General features: G+C 38.8%; 1 protein-coding gene and 2 long non-coding RNA genes across 5 annotated transcripts in view; 1 reads left to right on the forward strand and 2 right to left on the reverse strand.

The window, feature by feature from the left end:
• Nucleotides 1–5,087: 5,087 nt before the first annotated feature.
• The window catches only part of PACRG (parkin coregulated), a 217,922-nt gene continuing 197,960 nt past the window's right edge, over nucleotides 5,088–25,049 (reverse strand). For both annotated transcript variants that reach the window (XM_027454268.3, XM_027454267.3), the window contains one exon: nucleotides 5,088–6,271. In XM_027454268.3, the coding sequence (XP_027310069.1) occupies nucleotides 6,111–6,271 (161 nt within the window). In that variant the 3' untranslated portion in view covers nucleotides 5,088–6,110. The remainder of the gene's footprint in view (nucleotides 6,272–25,049) is intronic.
• On the forward strand, nucleotides 7,473–24,860 carry LOC113843199 (uncharacterized). Of its 2 annotated transcripts, XR_003496387.3 has the most exons (4): nucleotides 7,473–7,613; nucleotides 8,580–8,696; nucleotides 17,120–17,280; nucleotides 17,697–24,860. It is a non-coding gene; the product is annotated as an uncharacterized lncRNA (long non-coding RNA). The 2 variants fall into 2 exon arrangements; XR_003496388.3 differs by lacking the exon at nucleotides 17,120–17,280.
• Nucleotides 7,692–25,049, reverse strand: part of LOC110353697 (uncharacterized) — a 48,456-nt gene continuing 31,098 nt past the window's right edge. The window contains exons 2-3 of the long non-coding RNA XR_002404484.4: nucleotides 11,570–11,744; nucleotides 7,692–11,446 (exon numbers count right to left, since the gene is read on the reverse strand). This is a non-coding gene — a long non-coding RNA (uncharacterized lncRNA). The remainder of the gene's footprint in view (nucleotides 11,447–11,569; nucleotides 11,745–25,049) is intronic.

Here is a 25,049-nt window from a genome sequence, read left to right on the forward strand (position 1 = left end):
TTATTTCGCCCCCGCTCAGGAGGAATTCATTTGTTTTCCAGAGGGGAGTGGAAACACAGCATGCTGTTAGTGCCGACGGCAGTCACCAGCCTGCCCAGCAAGGTGCTGGCGCTGCCCTCATGGGCACATGGCAATTTCCCAGCTACGATGGTTGCCACATCCAGCCAACCAAAACGGGAGGCCGCAGCAGGCAGGTTTGGGCAGGGGAAGGATCAAGGAAAAGACAACTGTAGAAAAGGGGTTCCCCCAATAGCAGCTGCCTCGGTGTCTTCTTCCACACCTTGAAAATCCCATGGGGGAGGCCCCAGGCTACCCCACTTTGCAGCGCTGGGGTCACTACATGGCTCTTCACATCAACAGAAAATCCCACAACATTTCAGCCTCACAAAATTCCCTGGATGGACAAATGGTGGCCCAGAGAAGACAGGTTTAGGTTGCGCAGCTACAGGGCCACAAGAAGCTGGAGAAACGCAGCCTTACATCCCATGCACCAGAGAAGAGCTCCCTGCCATTTGCTTTCTCTCCTGCCCCCACCCTCACAGCAGCACAGCTATTTTTCTCCCAGTGCACTGCAGCATTACACAAGGGGAGAAAGGAGGAAGATTTATTGCAGATATGTTTTGCCTCAGCTACCACCAAGGGAGTGCTCTGGGATGAAGCAGATGCAACTTCCCCAAAATTCACATTTTCCCAAAATGTAAACTGTAAGGCAAAAGCTTTTGCTGGAATAACCATTCCCCGATGGCTCCATCATCAGCTGCCCCTCTGCCCGCTCCGCTCACACAGCTTCTCTATCAGCACCCTAGGGACACAGGAGGAGCAGGAAGCGTGAGCTCTCACAAATGAAGTAATGTCACTAATGCACAAAAGAGAGATGGCAAGATGCAAGGAGACCACTCGCCACTTCCAGATCTGGAGCTAGGCAAGTAGCGTTGCTTTTAGGCAATTGTTCCATTGGGAAGGGCTTAGAAATTAGACCCAGAAAACAGAAATTGGAAGCTGATAGAGCTGGATGGACCACACATTTCAAGCCAGGCCGCTCCCAATTAATGCAACAGCGTGCAACAGGAGGTGGCTTCTCTATGGGACATGAGTTTCTTCTGGCCCTTACCCAGGGGGGCTCAGCATCCAACACTATGCTGTACACTTTGGGATAGGGTGTTTTATGGTTACTTCGTAGAGTTTTAGATGATTTTTGAGGAAGTTGTCCATGCTTGTTTTTGATCTCTGCACCTATATATGAAGACAATATGATTTTATGCAAGGATAGTGAGGTCCCACAGAGGGGACAGAGCTACACTGTATGGATGCTAGTAGTGGCAATGCTCACAACTGTACATGGGCACACTGTATGCCACAAACACCAGTACATTCATCTGCACTCACATTAAATACAGTGCATCAGTTCACCTCTACCAAGTTGTGTATTAGACAGCCACAGAGGTGGAAGAGGTGCAGAAATGAGGCCCCAAACCAGTGCATTCCCACCATGCCACAGAGCAGGCGGAGGCTGGAGGCAGCAGGTTGGCTTGCTCCTGATTCTCTTTTGCCCTCCAGCCTTCGCAGAGCACAAGCTCTGGTTCCCATTTCGCCCCACACCCTGGCCGGCCAGGCCAGGGGACACCACAGTGGCAGCACCTCTCAGGCTCCTGCAGACACGGGCCAGGGCAGCCAGCAGGGCACAGTCCCAAGAACCTCCTGGCCACAGGCGCACCACCATGTGCACCCGCCCCTGGGGCAGTGCCAGCTCTTCTGTAGCTTCTGGCCCATGTGGATGGCTGTTCGCAGTCCCTCCCCACAGAGCCAGGCCTGCTCACGCTGCAGCCGGGTGGCCAAGGCCCAGCGCTCCTGCCCTTGGGAGGGGGATGCTCACAGCAGGGACCTCTGGGCCTGCGCAGGCCATGTTTGCTGGGCAAGAGCAAGCACAGCCAGGGTTTGCCTGGCACAGATGCTCCCATCCCCTTCCCTTGTGTGCCAGAAGGATCGTGGGGCCGGGGCAGGGAACGTCTCGTCCTGCCAGGGCATGAGCTGTCCTCCCCCGGTCTCCAGGAGGCACAAAGAGACCTCGAGCAGTCTCAGGCAGACAGGCTTTGTACTGAGTTCCTGCAAGCATCGCCGCTTTTATTTAAAGCAGAAAACACAGGATGTTACAGATGAGCGGAGAAATGCCGACCGCCCTGCTGCCTGCAGAGCCCCTCAGACTGGAGAATGTTTTTCTGGAAGTCAGAGGGTCTCCAGACAGGATTAGGAAAGCACACAGTGTCTGCTTCAGCTTTCTTTTCTTCTTTTGGTCCCAGCTTGGCTGCAGCTATGCCTCACCCCCGCGAGGCCTCCTCAGGAGCCCCCACAAGGCGAGTGGCCAGGCTTTGATGCCCTGCCACCAGTGTGGGCTTGGCCAGACCCCAGCAGCCCAGCATAGCCCTGGCAGTGCCAGAGGCAGGGCACTGGAGCCCCCAAATCCTGCACAGCTTCAGGCAGTCAAGCTGCAGCCACCAGCAACTTGGACCACCACTGCTTCATAGCACCCACAAGATGCCAGGCTTCCCAAATATATGACACCTGATAAAGAGTTCCCTTACACTGCTTTTGGGAAGAATCTTCCCCCCTTCCCCCCCATCCTCTCCCCTTTTTTATCCCTGTGTTGAGGATTAGCAAAGAGAACAGCACAGCTAGATTATTATTTATTTTTTTAGATGTAAGCATGTGCTTTTTATTTTTCCAACTAAAGAACCACCAGCCAGCCTGAAGCACCTAATGTGTTTACTAAGATAAACTGAATCCACCTCAGACATCAACCCAACCAATAACTTATTTATCTGTCCACAGGGTCCTTTCCCAATGTCACTTACCTTGTAGTGGCCAGAGAGATAAAAAGTAACAGGAGAACTCATTAAGACACAGGCCACTTCTGGTCTACATAGGTTTAATGGAGCTACACTTAATTTATACTCCCTGAAAAACCTGGCTCAGGGTGCATTTTAATTGATTACAATTAGAAACTCATGATTGGCTGCCCATAGTATCGGTGACCACAATGACATGGTCTGGAGGAAAGAGAGGCAGTTACTATTTTGAAACTACAATTCCATTTTTTGAGCACAGCAAAATAGCTCGGCAGTGTATTGAATGACATAATATTACTCATATGCTTAAGCACCTGGGTCCTTGATCTTGTGCTTTATAAAGTGCTCTGAGCTGTGCTGTAATTGCCTATAAATATGCTGCTGATCATGCTTAAAGGGACACTGGCAAGGTTGGCAGGCCTACAGTTTGACTTCGTAAGATGACATCCTAAAATAGTTTTATTTTCAGTCTTCCTAAATTACTGGACTGCACTTTCTGTCAAGCTTCTTTTTATCAGTCCAGCTCCTATGATTAATGACGTTACCCTCTTGAGCATGCAAGTAAAAACACTTAGCTGTAAAACTTTTCCCTTGATGTGAATGGGGCCAACCTCTCTTGCCCTTACAGTTTGCAGTAAGGTCACCCTGTGTTGAAGCAACCTCTTGCGAAAGACATCTTCAAACAGAGAACAGGGCTGCGGGGATCAGGTCTGGGCAAGTCTGGAGCTGCACAAGGTGTCCGTTTTCCAGTGTCTAGCCTGTGTTTGTCAGTCATTAGTTTTGTCCTAGCCAAGCTGAAGGGGAGGAGATGCAAAAATTGCAACAAAGAGCCAGGGAATGGAGTTCAAAGTTGGCGATGTGGCTTCAGCTTCACCAGCTCCTCAGCAGTGCTGCAGTGATGCAAAGGGAGGTGGGATGAGGAAGCCGCAGGGATGAGAGCCCTGTCCCCTGCTTTCACCCCTGAGAGTGGCTCTGTGGTGGGAGCCCAGTGGGGTGGAAGCTGCAGCTGGCTGCTGAGAGGCTTTTTGATCTTGGGCACAAGTGTGGGGCTGGGCTTTCTCGTCAGGACAGAACATAAATAGCTGAGAAATGAAAGGTGACCTGAGATTTTTCATTTTGTGAGAGGCCTGATTTGTTTCAGAGCTGACTAACTCAGCTCCCTTCATGCAGCAGTCCTCCAGGATGCTGCTTACTCATGGTGGAAACGTGCATGTCCCATACCAAACCCACCAGTGCCATTAACGTGGGACCAGGGGATGGTGCCCAGGGCAGGCCGGGGGCTGCTGTTTAAGCAGCGGGAGAAACTGTAGGTGAAGGCTGTGTTGCTGTGCCAGGGTGGATGTGTAGAAGGGCATTTTTGGAAGAGAAGATGTGCTCAGCCTCCCTGCTATATCTTGCTAAACTCTGCTCTGTGAGTTTCGAAGACGAAGCTGTTGATTTTCCCAAGACACAGGCCTGCAGCCAGGCTTCACATTTCTTTCTGCCAGGGAGGTGAAAGATTTACAGACACCCTGGTTGCGAGGCAGCGCATTTGCTGTGCTCGTCCATCACAGGTGTGCGTTAGTCACAGGACAGACGCTGCCTGAACTCTAGGGACCGGAGAGAAACCCTGGCAGTGTGTAACAGAAAATTCAGCAGTAACTGAAAAACAAACAGAAAAGGAAGGTCTCTGGAGCCTGGGAAGCAGGCGCACCTGCAGCAGTCATGCTTGAAACTAGGGCTGGGGAGCACTGCTGGCCAGTGGCATCCCTTGGTGCAGCAACTCCTTTTCCTCCTAACTTGTTCTTCAGTTACAGGAAAGAGAAGAAAGTAAAAGAAAAATGTCTCAGGCTGAAGATCCTACGGAGCAGACATAGGCAAGGCTAATGCCAGCCTAATGTCAGACCCAGCACGGCGTTTCAGGGGTCAGGAAGGCACACCCACACCAAGGGAACAGGGAACAGGGCAGCGCAGGAGCTGTGCCTCTCGCACAGGCTGTCCTTGTCATGTGCGCACGCGGAGGCAGGAGAGCACTTGGAGGAAGCTTTATGCTTCTAACAAAAAGAGTGTATTTTGAGTCCTACTAATTACAGAGAAATACTTGAAAGTGCAACTTGGATATATTTTAAGAGCTTCCAGAAACCAGAATAAACACAAAATGAGCCCAAAGTCTGTACTTTTTAAAACCTCACGCTTTTTAGACAAAGTTCGTATCTCCTGATTTGTTTTGAGCTGACCTGATAATTTTAAATGATTGTCCTTGAGAACTGTAAAACTTGCTTTATTTTTTTCTAGGCTTATTCCACAGAAATGCTTACAAAGCAATAAAGCCAATCATAAAGCTACGATCATGTCAATTCTGTGTTGTGTGTATGCAGGGAGAAACTAGCTGAGAAGGAATTCTAGGGGATTACTGTAACCATAGTTATACTGTTTATACTTACATATACTATAGTAATAACAGAAATGTGACAGCAACTGTTCAGCTACAGAAAATATCCAGCACCCTTTAAAATACACGTATATATTATATGTACCTAGATTAATAGGGACTTTAGGAACTGACATATTATGTACACTCTGTCTTCTGTCTGATTTATTCGAGTTCTGTCTGATCATGTTTTTTTTTTTCCCATCAAAACTGTGGTCATGCCTGATGTTCACTGACAGGAACCCAAGGTCCAGAGCAAGGCAAACACCTGGAAGCTTAGACCGTGAGCGTGTAAGGGACATTAATTAATTTTCTGACAGCGGTTTATAATGGACCACATAAATTTTCCCACTATAATTGGTATATACATTCAACAGTTTTATTGTATGTCGGTGCACATTATTCGGCACAGCTGCTAGAGAGACATTGCTGAACTGGTGTTTCTCTTCCATGACAAACACCTATTAAGCAGTCAGCATAAACTCTTCTTGTTACAGCCTCTGACATCACCCTCAGGGCAAGCGGACACAGAACAGCAATTGCTGAATTGCGTATGAAAATTATAGTTTTATTGTCTATACAACTGAAGGTTTAACTCTGATTCCTGCTCGAGTCAGCTCTGTTATAAAGAAGCAATTCTTTCACGGAACAAACAAGCACAGTACACCATTGTAATCAAAGGAACAGGCACTATTTATGTATTGGAAAGACTTGTTCACAATAGTGCTAACACTCTAATGCCCCAGAAGCCACTATTTTAGCAGCTGTAGAGAAAAAAAGCATGACTAACAAGATGCCACACAGAGTCAGACACAGTTTTTTTAGAACACAAATGGAATCATCCCATTTGATACAGATCAGTTTAATATGCACGACTGGTAAGTAGGGATCATGTATTTAATGTTTATATAAGCAGTTTCTCCACCGCAGCGTTCAAAGGCTTCCAGTGTCTCTTGAATCAGATCTCCGATATTTTCACGCTTCTGCTGGCTGTAGTCTATCCCATCTCCTGAATTAACTGATTAATAAAACAAAAAGAAAACCAAATAATTATATTAAATTTGCTGGTACGCTTTGAAATAATGACATAGAAAATTGGAATTGCTCCTCAGTCACTGTCCCTCTATTAGAAATTTTGCTCTGCGACACAAAACAGCTGAATTTGAAAACAGGATGTTTTTGGTTTTTCTGTAAGGCTCTGTCAGGCTCCCCGTTCATATGCCTTCAAAAGCTGCTCATGTATGTGTTGCTTTAGTATCTAAGTAAAAATCCAAAGAAAACACATGCTATTATAAGATATGGATAGACTCTCTGTTACACAGTTAATCTCTTAATACCATTACTACTTTATTTCATAACATTGCTTATTTAGGACAAAATTCTACTGCCAGATGCATAAATGCTTATCTACAAAATGTGACTTAAGCTAGACTTGCTATGCTTTGAAATCTTCAATAGGTATTGCTTTGGGATTGTTCCATGTTAGACATCATATTCACAGGCTTATGTCGTTTCTGGTTGAGGGGATGTCATTTGGCCTAAAAGAGATGTTTGGAGTATAACATGGCACTCATTCAATTTCTGCTCCCTGAAAAATGTGTAAAATTAAGCCAGTGTCAAAAGGACAAATTATTGCTGCCCCTACACGCCGTAACATTCGCTCCTGCTTTCTCTAACATGGATTAGCAAGGGTGGCACACACTCACACACAGAGCGTAATCATTCAAAAAAATTCACAGTGTAAATAACTGTGAGAACACAAAATACACAAGTAGGAAATAAATCCACCTGCAATGATGCCAAGACATTTAAAAGAGGAAAATATGTTCAATTTTGTTTAAAAACAGTATAATGAAAACTGCCTTAATATGGATATATTTTAAGACATATCAAAAATAATTTGGTAAGAGCATAATGTATGCTGACCAGGTGCAGTGCATTGGCCAGGCGGAGCGGCTGTCGCACCGCCGTGGGGAGTCCACATGCAGTCAGTCAGTGGTCTTGCTCCAGGCTGTGGTGGCAACGTGCCCATGTCACACATTTAACATCTCAGATAACGCTGCTTACTTATTACAGCCTCAGCCAGCCGGCTAAGGACACGTTTGTCATGACAACGCAACCAACTTTTTGTGTAGTGCCTCCCTTTCACATCAGAAATGCGGTGCCCACAAGGGGTGAGGGCAGGTTTTGCTCCCAGTGCTGCCTCCACAACGCAAGTCCTGTAGGGTATAGACATAGAGCTGCACTCCACCCTTACGTCCTTTCCTTGATCTAAGCCCAAAGATCTGAATTTTAAGCCTGTGACCCTTTACCACTAAACCTGAAGAACCATGCTGATGAAGGAAAAGACAAACACTGAGGTAAAAATTGCCTTTTTCCTGAATATCCATGTTATATATTTGATTGCATTCCAAGTCAATTATGTATATATCTTTTTTTTTTTTTTTTTTTTTAATGTTTACACAAATGCAGATGTGACGTAAAAGAACTGGGCTTCAGAGTAGAAAGACATTAAATACTTTGTGATGATTACTCCTAAAGACACAGACAGTTTCCTATAAATTAACCATTCGTTTCGTGTGTGTGAGAAGCCAGGGTTGTGATATCAACATTGACTACAATGAATTGATTGTAATGTTAGAAATAATAGATTCTGAGAGTGCATAGAAAACAAGAGCTCTTAAATAAAATAGCTTATGGCTTTGAATTAGCTTATACAAAATATATTATGCAAAAAGTAAAGCACATTAAAATTGAGTGCAATTTAGACTAGACATGGTTTGCTCTTGCAGAAAACACCTGAGATCAACTGTGCCTCCTCACCTGTGTTGCATGTGCACTGCCAACACTCCCCAAAACACCTGGAGGTGTTTCTGATTTCACCAGTTTGAGCAAAGGAAACTCTGAACTTTGACCCAAGTCTTGGCAAATACGTAAAGGAATTACTGACTTTCCAACCATTTGTCTATTATCTGTAATTTTAAGCCTACACACATGCTCTGTTAATGAGCTTACACAGCTTTCATCATTCTTTCAAAGAAGTAGTAAAAAAATCTACTCTCTGGAAGTAATGGTGATACAATGCATAATGGAGAACTAAGCAAGTTTGGAGGCCAACAAGATGCAGTGATAATGCTGGTAGCAAAGGCATCTTCCAGAATCCCGTGTTGTAGTCTTTTTTATTAGAGCATAGTCTGTACAATAAATTATACCTTAGAAGCTTGATTAAAAGGTGCCCACAAGAATGAGGCAATGGTAAAGGAAATAGTCTGCAAGGGAAGACAATGTGTGATGTACAGACCTTCATTAACATCTTTTTCCTACAGACCATCTGCGCTACATGAAGGTTTGTATCCTCAAGACAGCCATAATTCACATTAAGGTCATGACACAAGTTACAACCAACAATACCAGAAAGGCTGTGTCAGCACTGAGGTCACCTGGTAAGTACCAAAATAGCTATCCCAGGCAGTTAGAGGAATTAAAAAATCTTTCAGACAAAAAGATAATGATTAACCCAACAGGACAACATCCAATGAACGGATGAGTCAGAGTGATCTGCTCAATGCACCTAAGGGTAAATATCTAGTCATAATAATGATGATTAGTTGGAAAAAATAGCTACTGAAGTGTAGCGATCTCGGCATGCCCTTCTCTGATTTGACTTCAGTTCCAAGCTAGTTTGCATGAGGAGCCAACTTTGTCAGCCACAAAAATGTTGCATATGTAAAGTGTGAACGTGGATCTGATTCAAGCTCTTTATGAAGTTGTCCTTTGTGAGGGAGAATAAATCAACATGAAAATGCGAGAAAGCACATTTGTCATATCTTGGTCTCAAAGTGAAATGTCTGGCAAATTCATCATGCATCAAGAACTCTTTTCAGAGCAAATGTTGTTATTGCATTTAGAAGAAGCTCACTGAAGCAGTGCTTGCAGATCTAGAGGATTACAATCAGGAAAATATCTTGTTTTCCCTTTCTGGACCAAAACGTTAGTTCCCAGTCTCCTAAATCCTGCACCAAGGGCTCCACGGCCCTGAAAAGCGAGGTGGAAGGCTCTGCACCTGTCAAGACCTGCGCTGGCTGATGAAACCAGCCAGCACACCAAGGCGAGCAGCGGCACTCCCTGCTCTGCCATAAGCACTCATGGTGCCAGCCGCTGTAGCTGAGGAAACCCTGCTCAGACCTGCAGGGACTGAACTCAGCATTTGGCAGGGAACGGAGGAGGATTTGAGTTGTGCTATAAAACGTGGTTTGCATTTGAGTCTAGACATGCTTCTATTTGTGATTCAGGACATTAAAGAAAATCTAGTGTTATATGTATTGCATTTCATTTTTAAAAATTTACTATGGTAATACTACAAATTTTAAATTGTATTGCATTAAAGAAGGATAGGCAAGTTTTTCTCAAAGCATTAAGAGCTTCACAGGGCAGTTTTTAAGTCCTAGGGTGGACAAGAAAAGTAAATCAACTGTTAAAGCTCAGGAAGACCTATTCGTACCTCTAGACATTTGTTAGCATCTGAAAGTGGCCTAGATATTCTTTCAGATTATTAGATTTCACTTTGAGGCAGGCCAGATCTCAAATGGGGTTTCTCCCAAATAAGTCAAAGTACCTTTCTGTAAGTCACAGATAATAGATCGTGCTCCTGATGGTGGCTCTGTTTCATGGAAAGCACAGATTCAAACTGGAGTTTTCATTTATATACACCTATTGTATAGACATTGAATACACCTATTGGTGTAGGAACGTTGTAGATCTTGGGATATCGGAATTTCCCTGGATGCTAAATATCTGAGGAATGCTTAGTGTTGGAGCACAGAAACATAAAAGAGATTTCTGAAGACACTGGGAAGAAAGCCCCATGTCCCCAGGTTAAACTTTATTTTTTTTTGTAATCAAATTGTAATTCAAAGGCCATTTCTTTATTCTTTACAGGTGAACTTATAAACACATATATAACCACATAGATTTATTTTTTTCTTGGAGCAAGAGGGTTTATCTAAGAACAAGAGGCAGAAATTTTTAAACTACTATTAGTTAACAAACAATAGAGAGATTGGTTGGCTGCTGTTTTGTTGTTTGTTTGTTTGTTTGTTTGTTTCTTTCTTTCTTTCTTTCTTTCTTGGATATAAATCCCTAAAGCTACTTGGAAAGATAGGCATCATCTCTCCCTTTTTGAATATTGAGAAACAGACATACTGAAAGGTAAAGTGACTTGCCCCAAGTCATGGAAAATATTAGACACAAATCATGCATTTGCACTTTTTGTTATAGACGATGAATGTACTACTAATGGTGAAATTTAACTATGGTAAAAACCACTTCTGAACTGCTACCTCAGTTCATCCTAGTCAAACCAACAGGCCATTTCATCAATTAAAATGATTACATTAATCCAACATGCTAACCACTAACTGCATAAGACTTTTTCTTCAAAAAACAACAATGAAGGTATTGCAGTGTGCAGATGTATTACTCAGTATGGAATCATATTTCTACCAAAAAAAAGCCTATCATAGAATAACATACAGTTAAGCAGTACAAACTAGCATGAATATATTTTGTGTCAAATTTCAGGACTTTATCCCTTCCAGGAGTTGGCATCAAAACATAAATGAAAGCTCACTGACATAATATACTGATTGGCATGTATGTGTGTCAGGGTTCACATCTCATAACTTTGCTGCTCAGGTAGAGTTCAGAGCTTAATAAATTTCTCAAAGTCCTCTTGTTAGGATTAGTTTAATTGCCATAAAAGATGTTGGCTTCCTGACCGGGGCGGAAAGTGAAAGCCCCTGATGAGTCAGTGCAGCAGGAGGCAGGACTCCTTTGCACCGCTCCTGCCACCCTGACTCATAGTTCTGCTTTGAAATTGCCAGCTCCAGGAAGGATGAGGTAGCTTGGTCTCCTTGCTCATTTAATTGCAAGTCTGTGAAAAGTTACAGGATGCCAAGAAATGGAGGGTCACTGGCTAAGAAACAGAGGGTTCATTTTACTCAAGTAAAGGACGAGGCACACGGAGATTACAACTTTGAGTCATTACCAACACAGACATAAAATTCTGTCTTCCATTCCTGAAGGCTCACAGCAACATGGACACCAATTTTGGATGTTTCTTAGGACGTGTCTAGATTATGTGCACACAGAAGCACAAACTGGCCTCACACAGGCTGGTCCCAAATCTCAAAAACTGGAAAGAACAGACAATAGAGTAATTTAGGTTGGAACAAACCTTGGAGTCATCTGGTCCAAATGGCCTGCTCAGAGTCAGCACCATTTTCAAAGTTAGATCAGGTTGCTCAGGGTCAAATACCTGAAGTTGCTCAGTGCACAGTAATCCCAGAACCAGAAATGGTGCAGAGGTCCTTGAGCTGGCATGGCTCTTCACCAGCCATTTAATATGTGATGAAGGGAAGTGTTCTTTAAATATTAAAACATATTTGGTGAAGATGGATTTGCTGAAGTTGCTTCACGGGGAGAACTGTTGTCTGTTTTGATACAAAGCAAAACCAAGCTTTTGGCATAGAAACAGACACTATCCTGCTTATATAACATTGTTTTTGGAAGCTTAATCATATACAGAAGAAAGAAGCACAGATTTGAATGAAAAACTAATAAAAATTTGTTAACACTCTTGATACTATGAAAACATCATTTGAAAAAGCAACAACAACACAACAAAAACACGTATCTTTCAAAACACATTAAAACATTAAAGCTGGAAGTAATAATAAACCTTAAGGAGGGCAAACTTTGAATATACACAAACCTTTTTTTTTTTTTTTTTTTTTTTTGTCACTATCAGCATTTAGAGTTCTTTGTCTCTTGCTTTACTTGGCTCCTCATTCTATTTTTCATCACTAGTGCTGAATGTTTATCACTTCACAATGCTACAATACTGCAAAGATTGCAGAAGGAAATTTCAATCCAAGGAGAAATCATGTATGCATGGAATTAAGAATACTAGTATACAGAACTTTCTGCTCATCATAAGTTTTATAAAACAAAACCAAAAAACAACCAACAAAACACTTTATACATTTGATATAAATTTGCTGGGTATTGTCTGTCTAAATAAGATGCTTACAAGATTTTTAAAATTCTCATTAGAGGCATTGCATTTTAACATAAAATATAGATTCTTTCTACTGTTATCTTCTGTATGCAGCTAGCTTTTAGCTTATTTCATAAATTAGCATTTATTTTAGAATGCAAGTGTTATTACTGTAAATACTATTCAGAAAGTCAACAATTCAGTAAGTGGAGGAAGCACTCAGATTGGAAAGGAAACATTTGACTGACTTACAATGTTTTACTAATGACGCAAGCCTACTGTAGATAGCTGTAACTACTTGTAAATTGCTGCAGTAAAAAACAAAAAAACAAAAAAAAAACCACCACCAAAACCAATAAAAAAAGAATCCACCGAAAAACAGCAACTGAAAATGAGCCAAGACAGCAGCTGTTATCACAGTTTTCCACTTCCAGGAAATGTTAGCAACATCAGATGTAATCCATTCTAAGTCCAGATTTTTTTTTTTTTAAGTTGAACTAAAAAATGTAGAAATCACAGATTCTGTAACAAATGATATTAGCAAATACTTTTGACAAATGAGGTAAAAAAGAAGAAAAGATTATTGTACATTTTTCCTCACTAAGCATTTAAACTTCTCCAATTAATTTTGACTTTGAAGTTTGCCTATGTTTGTGCTAGTGATCAATATCAAACAAAGTAGTGTTAAATAATCTTAGATAAACAGCATGCACAACAGGGGAACTGAAACTGGAGTCTGAGATCTCTGTGGCCTTGGTACACTGTTTACTGTTGCAAAATTAGGCCACAAATCATGCTTAAAGTGCAACAAGAGTTGCACCACTTATGTGAATCTGATGTTCTTCCAATCATTTTGGACATATGTAAACTAGTACAAAGTAAATATTTTTTTTTAATGGAAAACACGGTTGGAGAGCAAAATTTGCACAGCTTTGCTGCTCTGATGTGAAATACATTTGCTTGTCACTCTAGCTCCTCATCCAACTATGGCACAATTAATACAAAAGAAATTAAAACTATGGAAAATAAGTGTGTTTATGTGTGTGTGTGTGTGTGTAATAAACATATATATATATAAATATATATATATATATAAAAGTAATTAAAAGTGACAAAGCTGAAAGTCCCAAAATGCTTTCATTTTAAAACGTATTGGCTATAACAGCCAATTTTTATCGAGTTCATTCATACTTAAAATCATGGTGCTTGACAACCTGTCCTCCTTCCCCTCTTCTTCCTCTCTTGGAATATTTTTATGTAGCCAAAATTATTTTGAGGGAAAGTATTCTTATTTTTTCTTTACAACAAAAAGCTCAGTAGTAATTTGTTACTCTGTGCTAATAAATCACTATTTTTGAATATCTGTAACATATTAATGGAATTTGCCATATCTAAACATGCTACTCAAAACTGATATCATTTCAGGACCTCATTTGGTATAGCTGGCCTGTCAAAAATTTAGTTGTCAACTAAATGACCTCGATGACAGCTTTTGTAACCTTGTAATTGAATGGTGAGCCCTTTATTGCCACTGGAAAGCAACCATATAAAAATGGGTCACTATATTACAAATTTTCCATCAGAATTATGGGAGCAAGTTGCTAGATATGCCTGAAGTTGCCAGTTTTGTAGTTTTCCTGTTCCCTAGTTAAGGGAAATAAGCAAGAACCCAAAGTCTATTGAGGATGTTTTAGCAGTGATTTGAGAAAGGACAAGGAGATGTAAGCTATGAATGACTGTGTAGATGTGTGAAGATTTCTTTCATTGCTGTGGGACAAAGGCAGAATTTATTCAGTTTAAAGGACAGATAGCTCTGCAACTGGAAAGTAGTGATCTGCCCTGAAACCAGACAGAGAAAGTAATATCACATAATCAGTAATCTGATGACTGTTTCTTTCTGTGATTTTCCAATTGGATCAATGTATATGACAAATAAAAAATAATGACCATCCCAAGACATGAATTTGCATATATTAATGAACAACAGAAGGACATAAAATAAATTCTTACGAAAAACTAGTTGACAGCTATTTCTTTTTCATTAAGAAAAGCTTAGATTTGAATTTATAAAGCTTTTCAAACAGAAAAAAAGTAATTTTTTGATACAATTGAAATGTATGTGTATATATATATATATATATATATATATATATATATATTGTATTCCTTACCTATAAGAATACAAAGAACGCAAGGTAGATAAAAGAGAAGGAAAATCCTGTCCCCTAGATGTGGTGTTTCTGCAGGTTCACAGCTTTTGACCTGTGAAAGCTGAAGCTTTTAGAAAGCAATACTGGAACTGCATATACATCATATACAGACTGATTTTTAATCCTGTCAAAAAATTGTCTTATGTTTTTCAAAATTTTCAATGCATTAAATGTGAAGAAAGATAAGCGAAGAGGGAGAACTATTTCATTAATGACTCTAACTGGAAAGCACTTGCCCTTCTTTACTTTACACGTGTAACCTTTTGTTGCCTGACCTGTAATTCAAAAGGGTGCCAGGTATGAAGAAAGCAAGAGGTCCAGCAGCATCCAGCACAGTGAGCTGAATGCCTGAGATCTTCTTACATCATGGACAGATTTATAAGAAAAGCCATAATGCTTGGAGACATGCAAAAACAGCAAGTATCTAAAATCATAGGAAACTTACTCCTGTTGTACAGCAGTTCAGTCTTGTAAAGCGATGCTTAAGGAGAGTGTATCCTGATATGCCAACAAGACACTTCTGTATCCTGGGGCACACAGTTAGGTGAGGACATACTACCACTATCATGGGCCTACAGCTCTACAGAAAGAAAACAGCAGGCAGCTGTTCCAAACAATCTTTGCATCTTGTTGTATCTTTTTGAATGATAAAATAGTAATCTGAAGAAGAGCAACTTGAGGAATGTGGGGTATGAAAGCTCTCCTGTATAGCTTGCTGCATTCTTCCCATATTGTTCTAAGAAAAGCTTCTTTTGAAAATGTTATTTTAAATATTGGCACTTAGATATCTGCCTTCAAAGAACTCGTCAGCACTTTTTACTGATGTTAAATGACATCATTATCATTTGTTAATTTCTCTGGATCATATATTCCTCTAAACACGTGTTCTGAGATAAATCAATGACAGGAAGGTTGTTTGCTGGCATGCTGTGAAAGTACATAACCTGTCTTGATAATTGCTAAAAGTCAACTATCACAGGTACAACTACTTATTGTCCAGCTTGCTATCAAAACGGCAGGGACTTGAATAGTGAAGCATGCTGATACTGTGAGCTCCCGAACTGCCTGACATTTTCATTCATCCAAGAACCACTTTGCTCAATTTCAAGAAACTGAAGGAGCTGAACTGCAACAGCAGTTAACAGGAAAAAATGCCATTGATAACATCAATGGGTTTCTAGGAAGACAGAAGTTACTTATACATGTTTTATCCAGTAACCTGTGCCACTACTGAGACCACCTACTAAGACTTGAGACAGATGCACTCTTGCAATAGACAGAAAGAAGTTTTTTTTTTTTTTCCCTCTTATGCAAATTCTATAAGATTACTCCCTTTACTATCAGTATAGAATCTACTTACTACTCCATTTATGTAGTAGGTAGCATAGTTTCCAGATTGTGTTTTATAAAATCTAATCCTATTTTTTCCACAAGGTAATTGCAGTGTAAAGTTATTAAAATACAAGCATTTTTATGATGCCTAAATAAAATTGGTCATAATAAAGAAAAAACTGCAAATAGCAGGTGTGTATAAAAACAATAAGATGGGAAATAGCTAGTGTTATTTTTTGAGATAAAATTATTATTCATATATATGACGATATTTTAAGAGGATTTTTAAAATATATAAGTATATGCATTTCTTTTACTAAGTTTTATTATTCTTGTTCATTATTTTAAAAAAATTGTGTTATTCCAATAAAACTTGTTAATGCAGAACCTTTTCCCTTTTCCATACAGTATTTTTCTGAAAAAATAAAATACAATTGTAAATCCGACCTACAGGAGAAAGAATTAAGACTGTTTTTCTGATTTACAGTGTCCATGATAAAAATTTACTGCTGACATGTATGAGTATATGAAACAAAAATCTGCTATTTCTTACATTGCTTACACATAAATAATTACAATTATCCATAAGCACATAATCTCTTAAGCCTATACTTGATTTTCCACATTTACTGAAATAGACCTTGAAACTTGTCTATTCTGGGACTAGGAATGGAAGTAAAAATGTTTTTTCTCCGTGCAAACAGGATACATGACATGCTCAGCAGGGAAAGTTCCACCTCTCTTCACACTAGTAATACGTTTCCCATATCTGTATGGGTGCCTTTGTGTACAAAACATCCAGCTGCTAACAATGAAGCACTTCTAGGTCAGTTTGTGACAAATTTTATAATACATTCACTTCACTACAGAAGCAGTGAATCTGACCAGCAATAAGGATTGATAAAAAAAAATCTTTGGTGCTCAGCTGAATTAGTATTTTGCTCTCTTTGTCCTAAACTCCTGCAAAAATCTAACTTCTATAAGCTGATGGAGGTGTACTAGTCACAGTAAGTTCATCTCCCTTGCATTGGTCATTTGAGGGTTTACCCTGACATCTTGCTGTGCCAGAGCCTTACAGCCACAGATCACATATTTGTAATTTGTTAATATCCAGCTAATCCTGACATAACAAGTAAAATACGACCACTTACATTCTCCAATATGTAGGTAAAGCATGCTACGTTTTGCAATTGCAATCTTATTATTTTTTTTTTTTTTTTTTATGCATCATTCACTCATCTTACAGCCCTTCTATCTCTGGTCCCAGGCAAGCCTACATCTGTTCAGATTCAAAAGGAAAACAGCTCATATACACACAAACACATGTCAGGACAGGGAGGAAGAGACAAACGAAGAAGTCAGTGATACGGCTGAATGCTCTTGGTCAACTCAGGCTAGCCTAGAGGATTCTAACAGCCAAGAAAAAAGGTAAATAGCACTGCAGAGCACAATATGCTCTTATTGAGTATTTGCCAGTTTTCATTCTCATGTATTCCAATGAAGAACAAAAGCAAAAAGCTGTCAAGAAAAATGTTCCCTGGTTACTGAAATATGCTGTCTTGCACATGGATAATCTGAGAGTAGCACTCACATTATAACCAGCTTTAATGAAATGGCCATTGCTATGAAAGAAAGTCATGAGGTTTTTTGTTTTGTTTTAAGTAAATTTGGGACACGTTGAAAAGATAACCTGGAATACAGCTTGACTAAGTGAGAGATACTTCATGAATAATATTATCTCACAGTTTTCCTGGAATGCTTATTGCTTTGTGGATAGGGTCATCCTTCAGAGGAAATAGAGAAGTAACATCTCACAAAATTCCTTTATCACCTTTCTCCACCAGGTCACAGATGGCTATTCCACATCCTACACTGCCTAATGCTAATGGTTGCTGTGAGTATAAAGGTCTGTGATGCAACTCTGCAGCTGCAGTGCTGAATTGGTACCCATGGAAGCTCTGGCTCAGGAGTAACAGAAAATGCTGCTTCAGAAAAGTATTACTGAGCATTTCTGGATAACAGCATCTAATGCAGAATGGTGACTTTTGAAGGAAAATACGGAATGTTATTTTAAGGGAAAGGAATAACCTATACTAGTCTATAAATTAATGTCAGCAACATTCTTGAGGAGTCATGAAGAAATTTCATCACTGAATGGTGATATCTGGAATGTGCTTCCTGAATTATTTGTCCTAGCACAGACAAAGTTTATCGGGAACTTGACTGATAAGTAAAATAGACAATTCTTGCCCCAAGGACAAGAATGTGAACATGGGAGGAGTACAAGACAAAGAAAAACAAAGGCTGAAAAAGGAGGAAAGAAAGCCAAGAACATTCATTTGGCTAATTAATTTTCTTAAGCATGCTCCAGAAAGGTTCCAATTTATATGAATAAGTACATTATGGATCAGCATAGTTATTCCATAGTGTAAGCTATTCCATACTGCAATTTCATGTATATACTGATGGTTACCAATCAGTATGTTATATCCAAGCCTGTTGATTTTCAACTGTCATTTAGTAGCAAGACAAGGTGAAAAGTTATATAGGCTTATCTGCACACTTCTGTAGCAGGGATCCAATACCTTTTCTTTACAGTTCTGAGAAAGAATCTCACCTACTTATATGTGTATTTGGGAAATGATTAGAAGTGAAGGCCAACCTTAATAAAATAAGAATAGGGATCCTACAGAATGTGTGCTATCAACATAAGTATTATCTGTTTTAAGATGGAGGAGGTGTACCGAAGCTGTTGATTAGTATATGAGAAGAGAGGTACCAGTAACCTGCAAGTGCTTAAGTACCTCTCTTTTTCTATTGTCTTCCTTACTTTTAATTATATGGATCAAAAATAGAATCATCCAGACATCTCTTGCTGGTTTGGTAATATCCTCATTATAGAGAAGCATAAGCTTTCCTCTCTGCTTAATATCAAAAAATGCTGAAGAGTCAGTAAGTCATCTTAGGCTTATTTGTTATCAGATCTAGCGCCTCAGCCATCTGCCTCAACAGCTCCCCAAACTGCTGATAGTTGTCTAGCAGTGAGACTATAACTACTGCCTCCAAATCCTCAGGAGTTGTTCAGAAAGGAAAGCTGATATCAGTTTATTCACATACCTTCACCATTGTAATATATCCATATCTAGCAGCTCAGATGGGCATAAACAGGAGTTATGATTCTAGCTCTGTAGGGGAAGTGATACTATAAGATAAGAACTCGGTTTTACAGGATAGGAACAATAATAACACTCATAATTTTCAGCTAACCGACTGACTTGATTTCACATACCCATTGAAGACAATTGTGAGAACAGCCAGGCAGAATTAGAAACATAGTGAGGGAGACAACATCATGGTATAAATTTCTTATAAACAGAATTGAAATTTCAGACCAAATCAAGTCTTTTGCAACACTTAGAATCTGTCACGTGAGCTCTGCAGGAGAATCCATAGGCTTGCACTAGACTTACCTGCATGAGGCAGGTGCTACATTCCCAAAAGAGTGCCCAAGTGAGTAAAAGGCTAAGCATGGAGTCTCCCAGAGGCAGCCAGTGGGAAGTGGCAAGTAGAACCAACTGTCTAAAATCTTGCTTTTACCTCAAGACTCAGGATTTTGCATCCATCCTGGAGCTACAGCTCAGAACTTTTCCTTAAGATATTTATCTTCTTGATAGATATCCATTGCTTTTCCTTTTGGGTGACACCGACTACTTTCTTTAAAAGCAAGTTGTGCCTCGGGACAGTAGTGATACCTGCTTTCCACAAATGTGTGTTTGTTCAGCGTTATGCCCTTTTAGAATAATAATGTAAGTTTTCTATATGTTCTACCAGCTGAAAGGTAGTATTAGTATCAGCTAAGGCCCGTTCTGATGCCTTGTATGTGCTGTGTGTATAAAACTGGTACATTAGCAAAAACCCAAGCACGCTTACTGCAATCCTTGTCTCACTGTCAATCTTTACACTTGCAATATGGCAATATACTTGCAATATTGGCACAACTGAGTTGTGCCAATCTTTCTCTCACTATGGGCACGTTGTTGGATCTCTCCCCTCTACCCAGATGCTTACTTTGTTAGAAATTCTACCACTTCTCCAGTCTGACTGAAACAAGACAATAGGTTAGAATATTACAGGAGTTGAGGAGGGCAAAGAGTTACAGCAAAGATATATTGTGGCCCCATAACCCTTGTATTCTTAGGAAGGCAGGTAAAGAAAGATGGGTGAGGGCTGCCTTAGTTTTTATTTTATGAAAATGTAGTGGTGAAGGACCCCTCCAGGAAGCTGGAAACACATACAGCATTGTTCAGCTCGTGTGGTTTCAAATCTGAACCTTTCACAATCCAGAAGATTTCACCTAATTATCAAATTAGTTACTCAGAGAGAGTCTCTTTTGACCTTTACGTATATGAGTTAGCAATAAAGAAGCTGTAAGACAGACCTTTTGTTAGATCATGAACTCGTGCCAATGTTTCCGAACAGAGACTCCCAAAGTTTAGCACCTGAATCCAATTTTAGGCAGCTACCTGAGCAGGCTGATCCTGAGCCCTTACCAGTTCCCAAATGAAGGCTGCAGTGAAACAGAACATCTGTACGTGAGGCTAGTTACTTAAATACAGATTTACATGAATACAGCTACAGTGCCAAGTTTTAAGTGTTTTGACTTGAACTAACTTCCTAACAGATGGTTATTCTGCATCTATCTTCATTTATTTATGGCTGTTTATGTTTGCACAGAAGTAATAACTGATCTAAAAGTGATACAAGCTTATTCCTTTTCTTTTTAATTTATATTGCAATAACACTTAAATATATGATTATAATGTGCAATCTAAAGAAATTACATAAGTATGTTCTCTCTGTATCATACTCATATATATTTAATATATTTAAGAAATATTTAAGAAAAAAATGCTACAACTATAATGCAAAGTGAACAAAGATAAATTAGCATCATCTAATTTGTAACATTGCTCAAGCTTAAGCTATATATTAACAACAACAAAAAGAAAAACAAGAACAACAACAACAAAACAGACAAAAAAATCTTTAAAAAAAAAGAAAAAAATAAAGAGAAAATACATAAGTATATATATCAGAAGCTTCAGAAAATGAATTCAACAAAATTCATCTAATGTTTCTCAGTAACAGAAATCCAATGTGATATAAAATGCAGCTCTTGGTGTCACGAGTAGATATGTGTCCGATTCAGGAAATCGTCATGTAAGTGTATGAGTGATTACAAAATCAGGAGTAAAGTGTGCTTATTTATATCAAAACATTTCATAACTAAAGAAGAAGCAAGCAACCCAGGAATCTACAAAGTATTAAGAAATAAAGGGCCTGATACTGCTTTCAGCTCTATTCATACCTCACCATGTAAGTCAATGAGTTTCAGAACTATAAATGAGCAAGTTAGCATCTGTCTGATCACCACACTGATCAATTAGCTTATTTGCAATACGAAAAGTACTAACCACATTTTTATCTCACAGTTTTTTTTTCACAGTACCAAAAGTACAAGAAAATCACAGCCATCCATTATTCTAACTGCAAAAGGCATGTGTGACTATCAGACTTTGGCAATGAATACCATGAGAAAGAAAACTTTTCAGCTTTGAAGCTGTAGCTATTGATATGTAAGTTATAATATCCAAGGAAAACAAACTTTGCAGTGTTCATTTGCTTACGTCATCGCAACATGCATTTTTAATGCATGGCTTTAACTACAACCACCTCAAGAAGATTCAGAAGATCATTACAGTTGCCACCATTTAGTATACACCTATATGTGCACTGAAACATCACTTCATTTGTACTGAGAGATCAGATCTAGAAGGAAAGACAAGGAAATTTTCCCACTGAACAATAATGTTTGTTTGTTTCCGTAAGCCAAATAATTTTTTCAGGAAAGATTAACTCAAAAAATTATTGATGTAGAACAATTTTCATCACATCAGCTGCAGAAATCCACTGGGGAAAACAGAAAGGAGAAACCCTCAGGCCACATTTTGTATGACCTAATTCTTTCAAGGGTACGTTTCTGCAAATTTTTAGGAAGTGACAATGCAAATGAACTATAGTTCCCACTGTGATATTTTCATGGAATCTCTGCATGACCTCCAAACAGCACACTTTGCACCAAGACAAGTACATAGCTGTGTTGTATAGTTTAATTACTTTGGGATGTAAGCGAGCAGAAAAACAATGATCACACATTCAGCAGAAGCTACACTTCTATAAATTTCTGGTATTCTAGTACTGAGATTCTCAATTTCCAGTCTATACACTGCTACCAGTTAATGATTAGTCTACTACTATTTTGGTGAAATTGCACTCCAGTCAAGGGAAATGAAGTAAAAAAAATGAGGAATAAAACAAGCTAAAATTGTTTAATTAGTTTAATTAGAGCATCAGCTGGACTCAGCTGTGATGAGGTCATCTTTCTATTAAATTCAATGCACTGAATTCACTAAGAGCAAGATCAAACTCTATGATTTTATTTTCATGGGTGAAGTTTAATAGAAATGTGGATTAACTTTTTCGTCACATTGTTAAATTGTTTTATATTAACATAAACCAGAATACAAACATTCTTCTCTCAGAGTATTTCTAGGATCTGTCCATTTACTTTCAGTAGGTTTAGTGCCATGCACTTTATTTTGAGGGAAACTATGTTTCTTTAAGAAAGAAAAATAGTCACTCCTTTGACTTTATCAGCATTTCATTCTAATAGCTTTCAATGTCAGACAACCGTTTCTTACTTATAAGATTTTAAATCATGCTGGCTTGTTTCTAAATGAGTAATTGCAGTTCATATGAGTGTGCAACTTATGTTTTTAATTTAACAACTGAAGAGCACATTTTAGCTATAGTTGATAAAAACATGATAATTAAAAATGATGCTTTAAGAATGTTACAGGATTTTATCTCAAATAATAATATATGTGCATAACCTGATATTAAGCTCTGTATTTCTCCTGTAGAACATTTAACTATCATTATATTTCATGTTTGACTCCCCTCACTACCCCTTCTCACTCCCTCTACCCTCAGTTATTAATGGGCATTCACAACAGCTTTACTAGCTATATATATTGCAATTTTTCTGGGTTCCTGACAAATGAGCTCACACTTGGTACAAAAAGCATTGATAAAATCTGAGTGCCCATAAACATATATTCCACTGAAATATTACGTATGAAGCTTTTCATCCCTACACCTATTATTTAATAAAGAAAGGTCAAAAATAATTTAGATAAGGCAGAACAGCATTTTAAATGAAAAAGGTCAGATGCAGATAATACACATTTTTCACTTTAAATTGTACACAAAGTTTGTTTGCAGACCTTTGAAGTGGATGGGAAACTTGAGTGTTTACTCAGCTGGAACTTTAGGTATTTCATATATAAGGCATATGTTCCTGTAAACAGTCTAAATTGACTACTACAAGCATAGTGCGATGTTGTATGCACATCTCTAATGTTCCATAAAACAGATCAAAAATGTAATCTGGGCATCAATTGTTTAATGCTTCACAGTGACTATTCACTAGTAGGTACATTGATAAAATTTTGTATTTAATTTTCTAAGAGAACCATAACCTCTTATTCTTTAATTAGTCCATGAATACAAGGAAATATATAGGGAATACATATACTGTCTCTATATGTTTTTCCTTTTAATTCTGGATTTCCTCAAAAATTATTTTCATAATCATCCTTAATGTACACTTCTATAGTCAGGAATATTTTCATTGAGGAAAAACTGTTAAAGTCCACGATCTCGGCTGGCAATAGTTCCATCATGCCATTTCTTCATCTCTAATGTGTGTAACATTCTCAGCTTTCACCTTTCCCAGTGTCTCACAGAAATCAGCTCTTAGGACAGAGCAGTTGTGCAAATTCAGATTTCATCAAGATAGAAAATGATACAAGTGAGAAGAGAATATTCTGTTGAATTTTGCTAAAGCTATAATCTTCCAGCCTATCACTTTACTCTGACATATTCTCATGCTAACCAGACCATCAAAGAAAACCATTTGTATTACTTGGCATTGTAGAGTGACTGAATAGCTTAAAATTTTGTAAAAGGCCTTTTTCCACCTGAGTGACTAGAAGGCTGTATCCAAGCCTTCTGTATAATGATTAGGTCCTGGCTTGCTCATTGAAAACTGTTGGAATGAATTACTGAAATTCATATTACTTTGATACAAGTACAACAAACTTTGATTATTGGTATCCTTTAAAATTGGTAAGCCAAAGGTGTGGTCTCCATCCTAAATGTCAAAATCCTTTAAGAAATGTTTTACTCACATCTTTCAGAGTATATTTCTCCATGAGGAGACTGTCATCCTCAGTTGCTCTCTTTTGCATTAATCATGATCTATCAATCTGAAAAACAAAGCTCATGGGAGCAGAATATAGGGTAATTCAATAAACAGAACAAAAGATTTCAGATTCCCTGTCAGAGGATATTAGATTGACCACAGCTCTCTGAGCTTTCTGAACAAAGCTGAAAATTCACTTCAAATTAGTATCCTCATAGCCACTATACAAAGCAGCTATGAAGAAGAAAATAGGACATGGATCAGGGTGGAAAAGGTGAGAGGTTAAGTGTAAATTAGATTGCTGAGTTATTGTGATTCTAATTAGTTTTTGGAAACTACTCAAATCCTATGATAGGTAACATTAAAATATTTATATGAGAAGGTGACAAATACTTTGCTTTGCAGAAGTATTTAATGCTGGGAAATGTTTTAACAGAAAACAATATAGCATTTTTTAAAAATTTTACATTTAAATAATTATGTTAAGTAATAAATGTTTTGTGGCTGTTATTATAATCACAATTGATTGATTAGTTGCAATAGTTTCTAGAAAGGAAAATGGTTTAAAAGTTAAGAAAATGTGCTATTTAAAACGTGTGTGTATAGTACCTTGTATTTGTAATAAGATATGGATCATAACTGTGTAATTGACTGGCATTCAATTAAAAAGCTTGAAATTAGAGATGGCTGTGTATTGAACTGTTGCATTTTAGTGCACTTCTGCTGGCAATTCAACAGATCACTCTTGAACTGTATCATCAAGGGTGTAGAATTGTAAGTTGAAGAGCAGAATCTCTAATCAACATGCTTATCTGTCCTTCAGAGCTGTTATCTTGGGCAATGCACATTTTGTCTCCATCTTTTGAACTAA

Source organism: Anas platyrhynchos, chromosome 3 (genome assembly GCF_047663525.1).
Source record: "Anas platyrhynchos isolate ZD024472 breed Pekin duck chromosome 3, IASCAAS_PekinDuck_T2T, whole genome shotgun sequence".
NCBI lineage: Eukaryota > Metazoa > Chordata > Aves > Anseriformes > Anatidae > Anas > Anas platyrhynchos.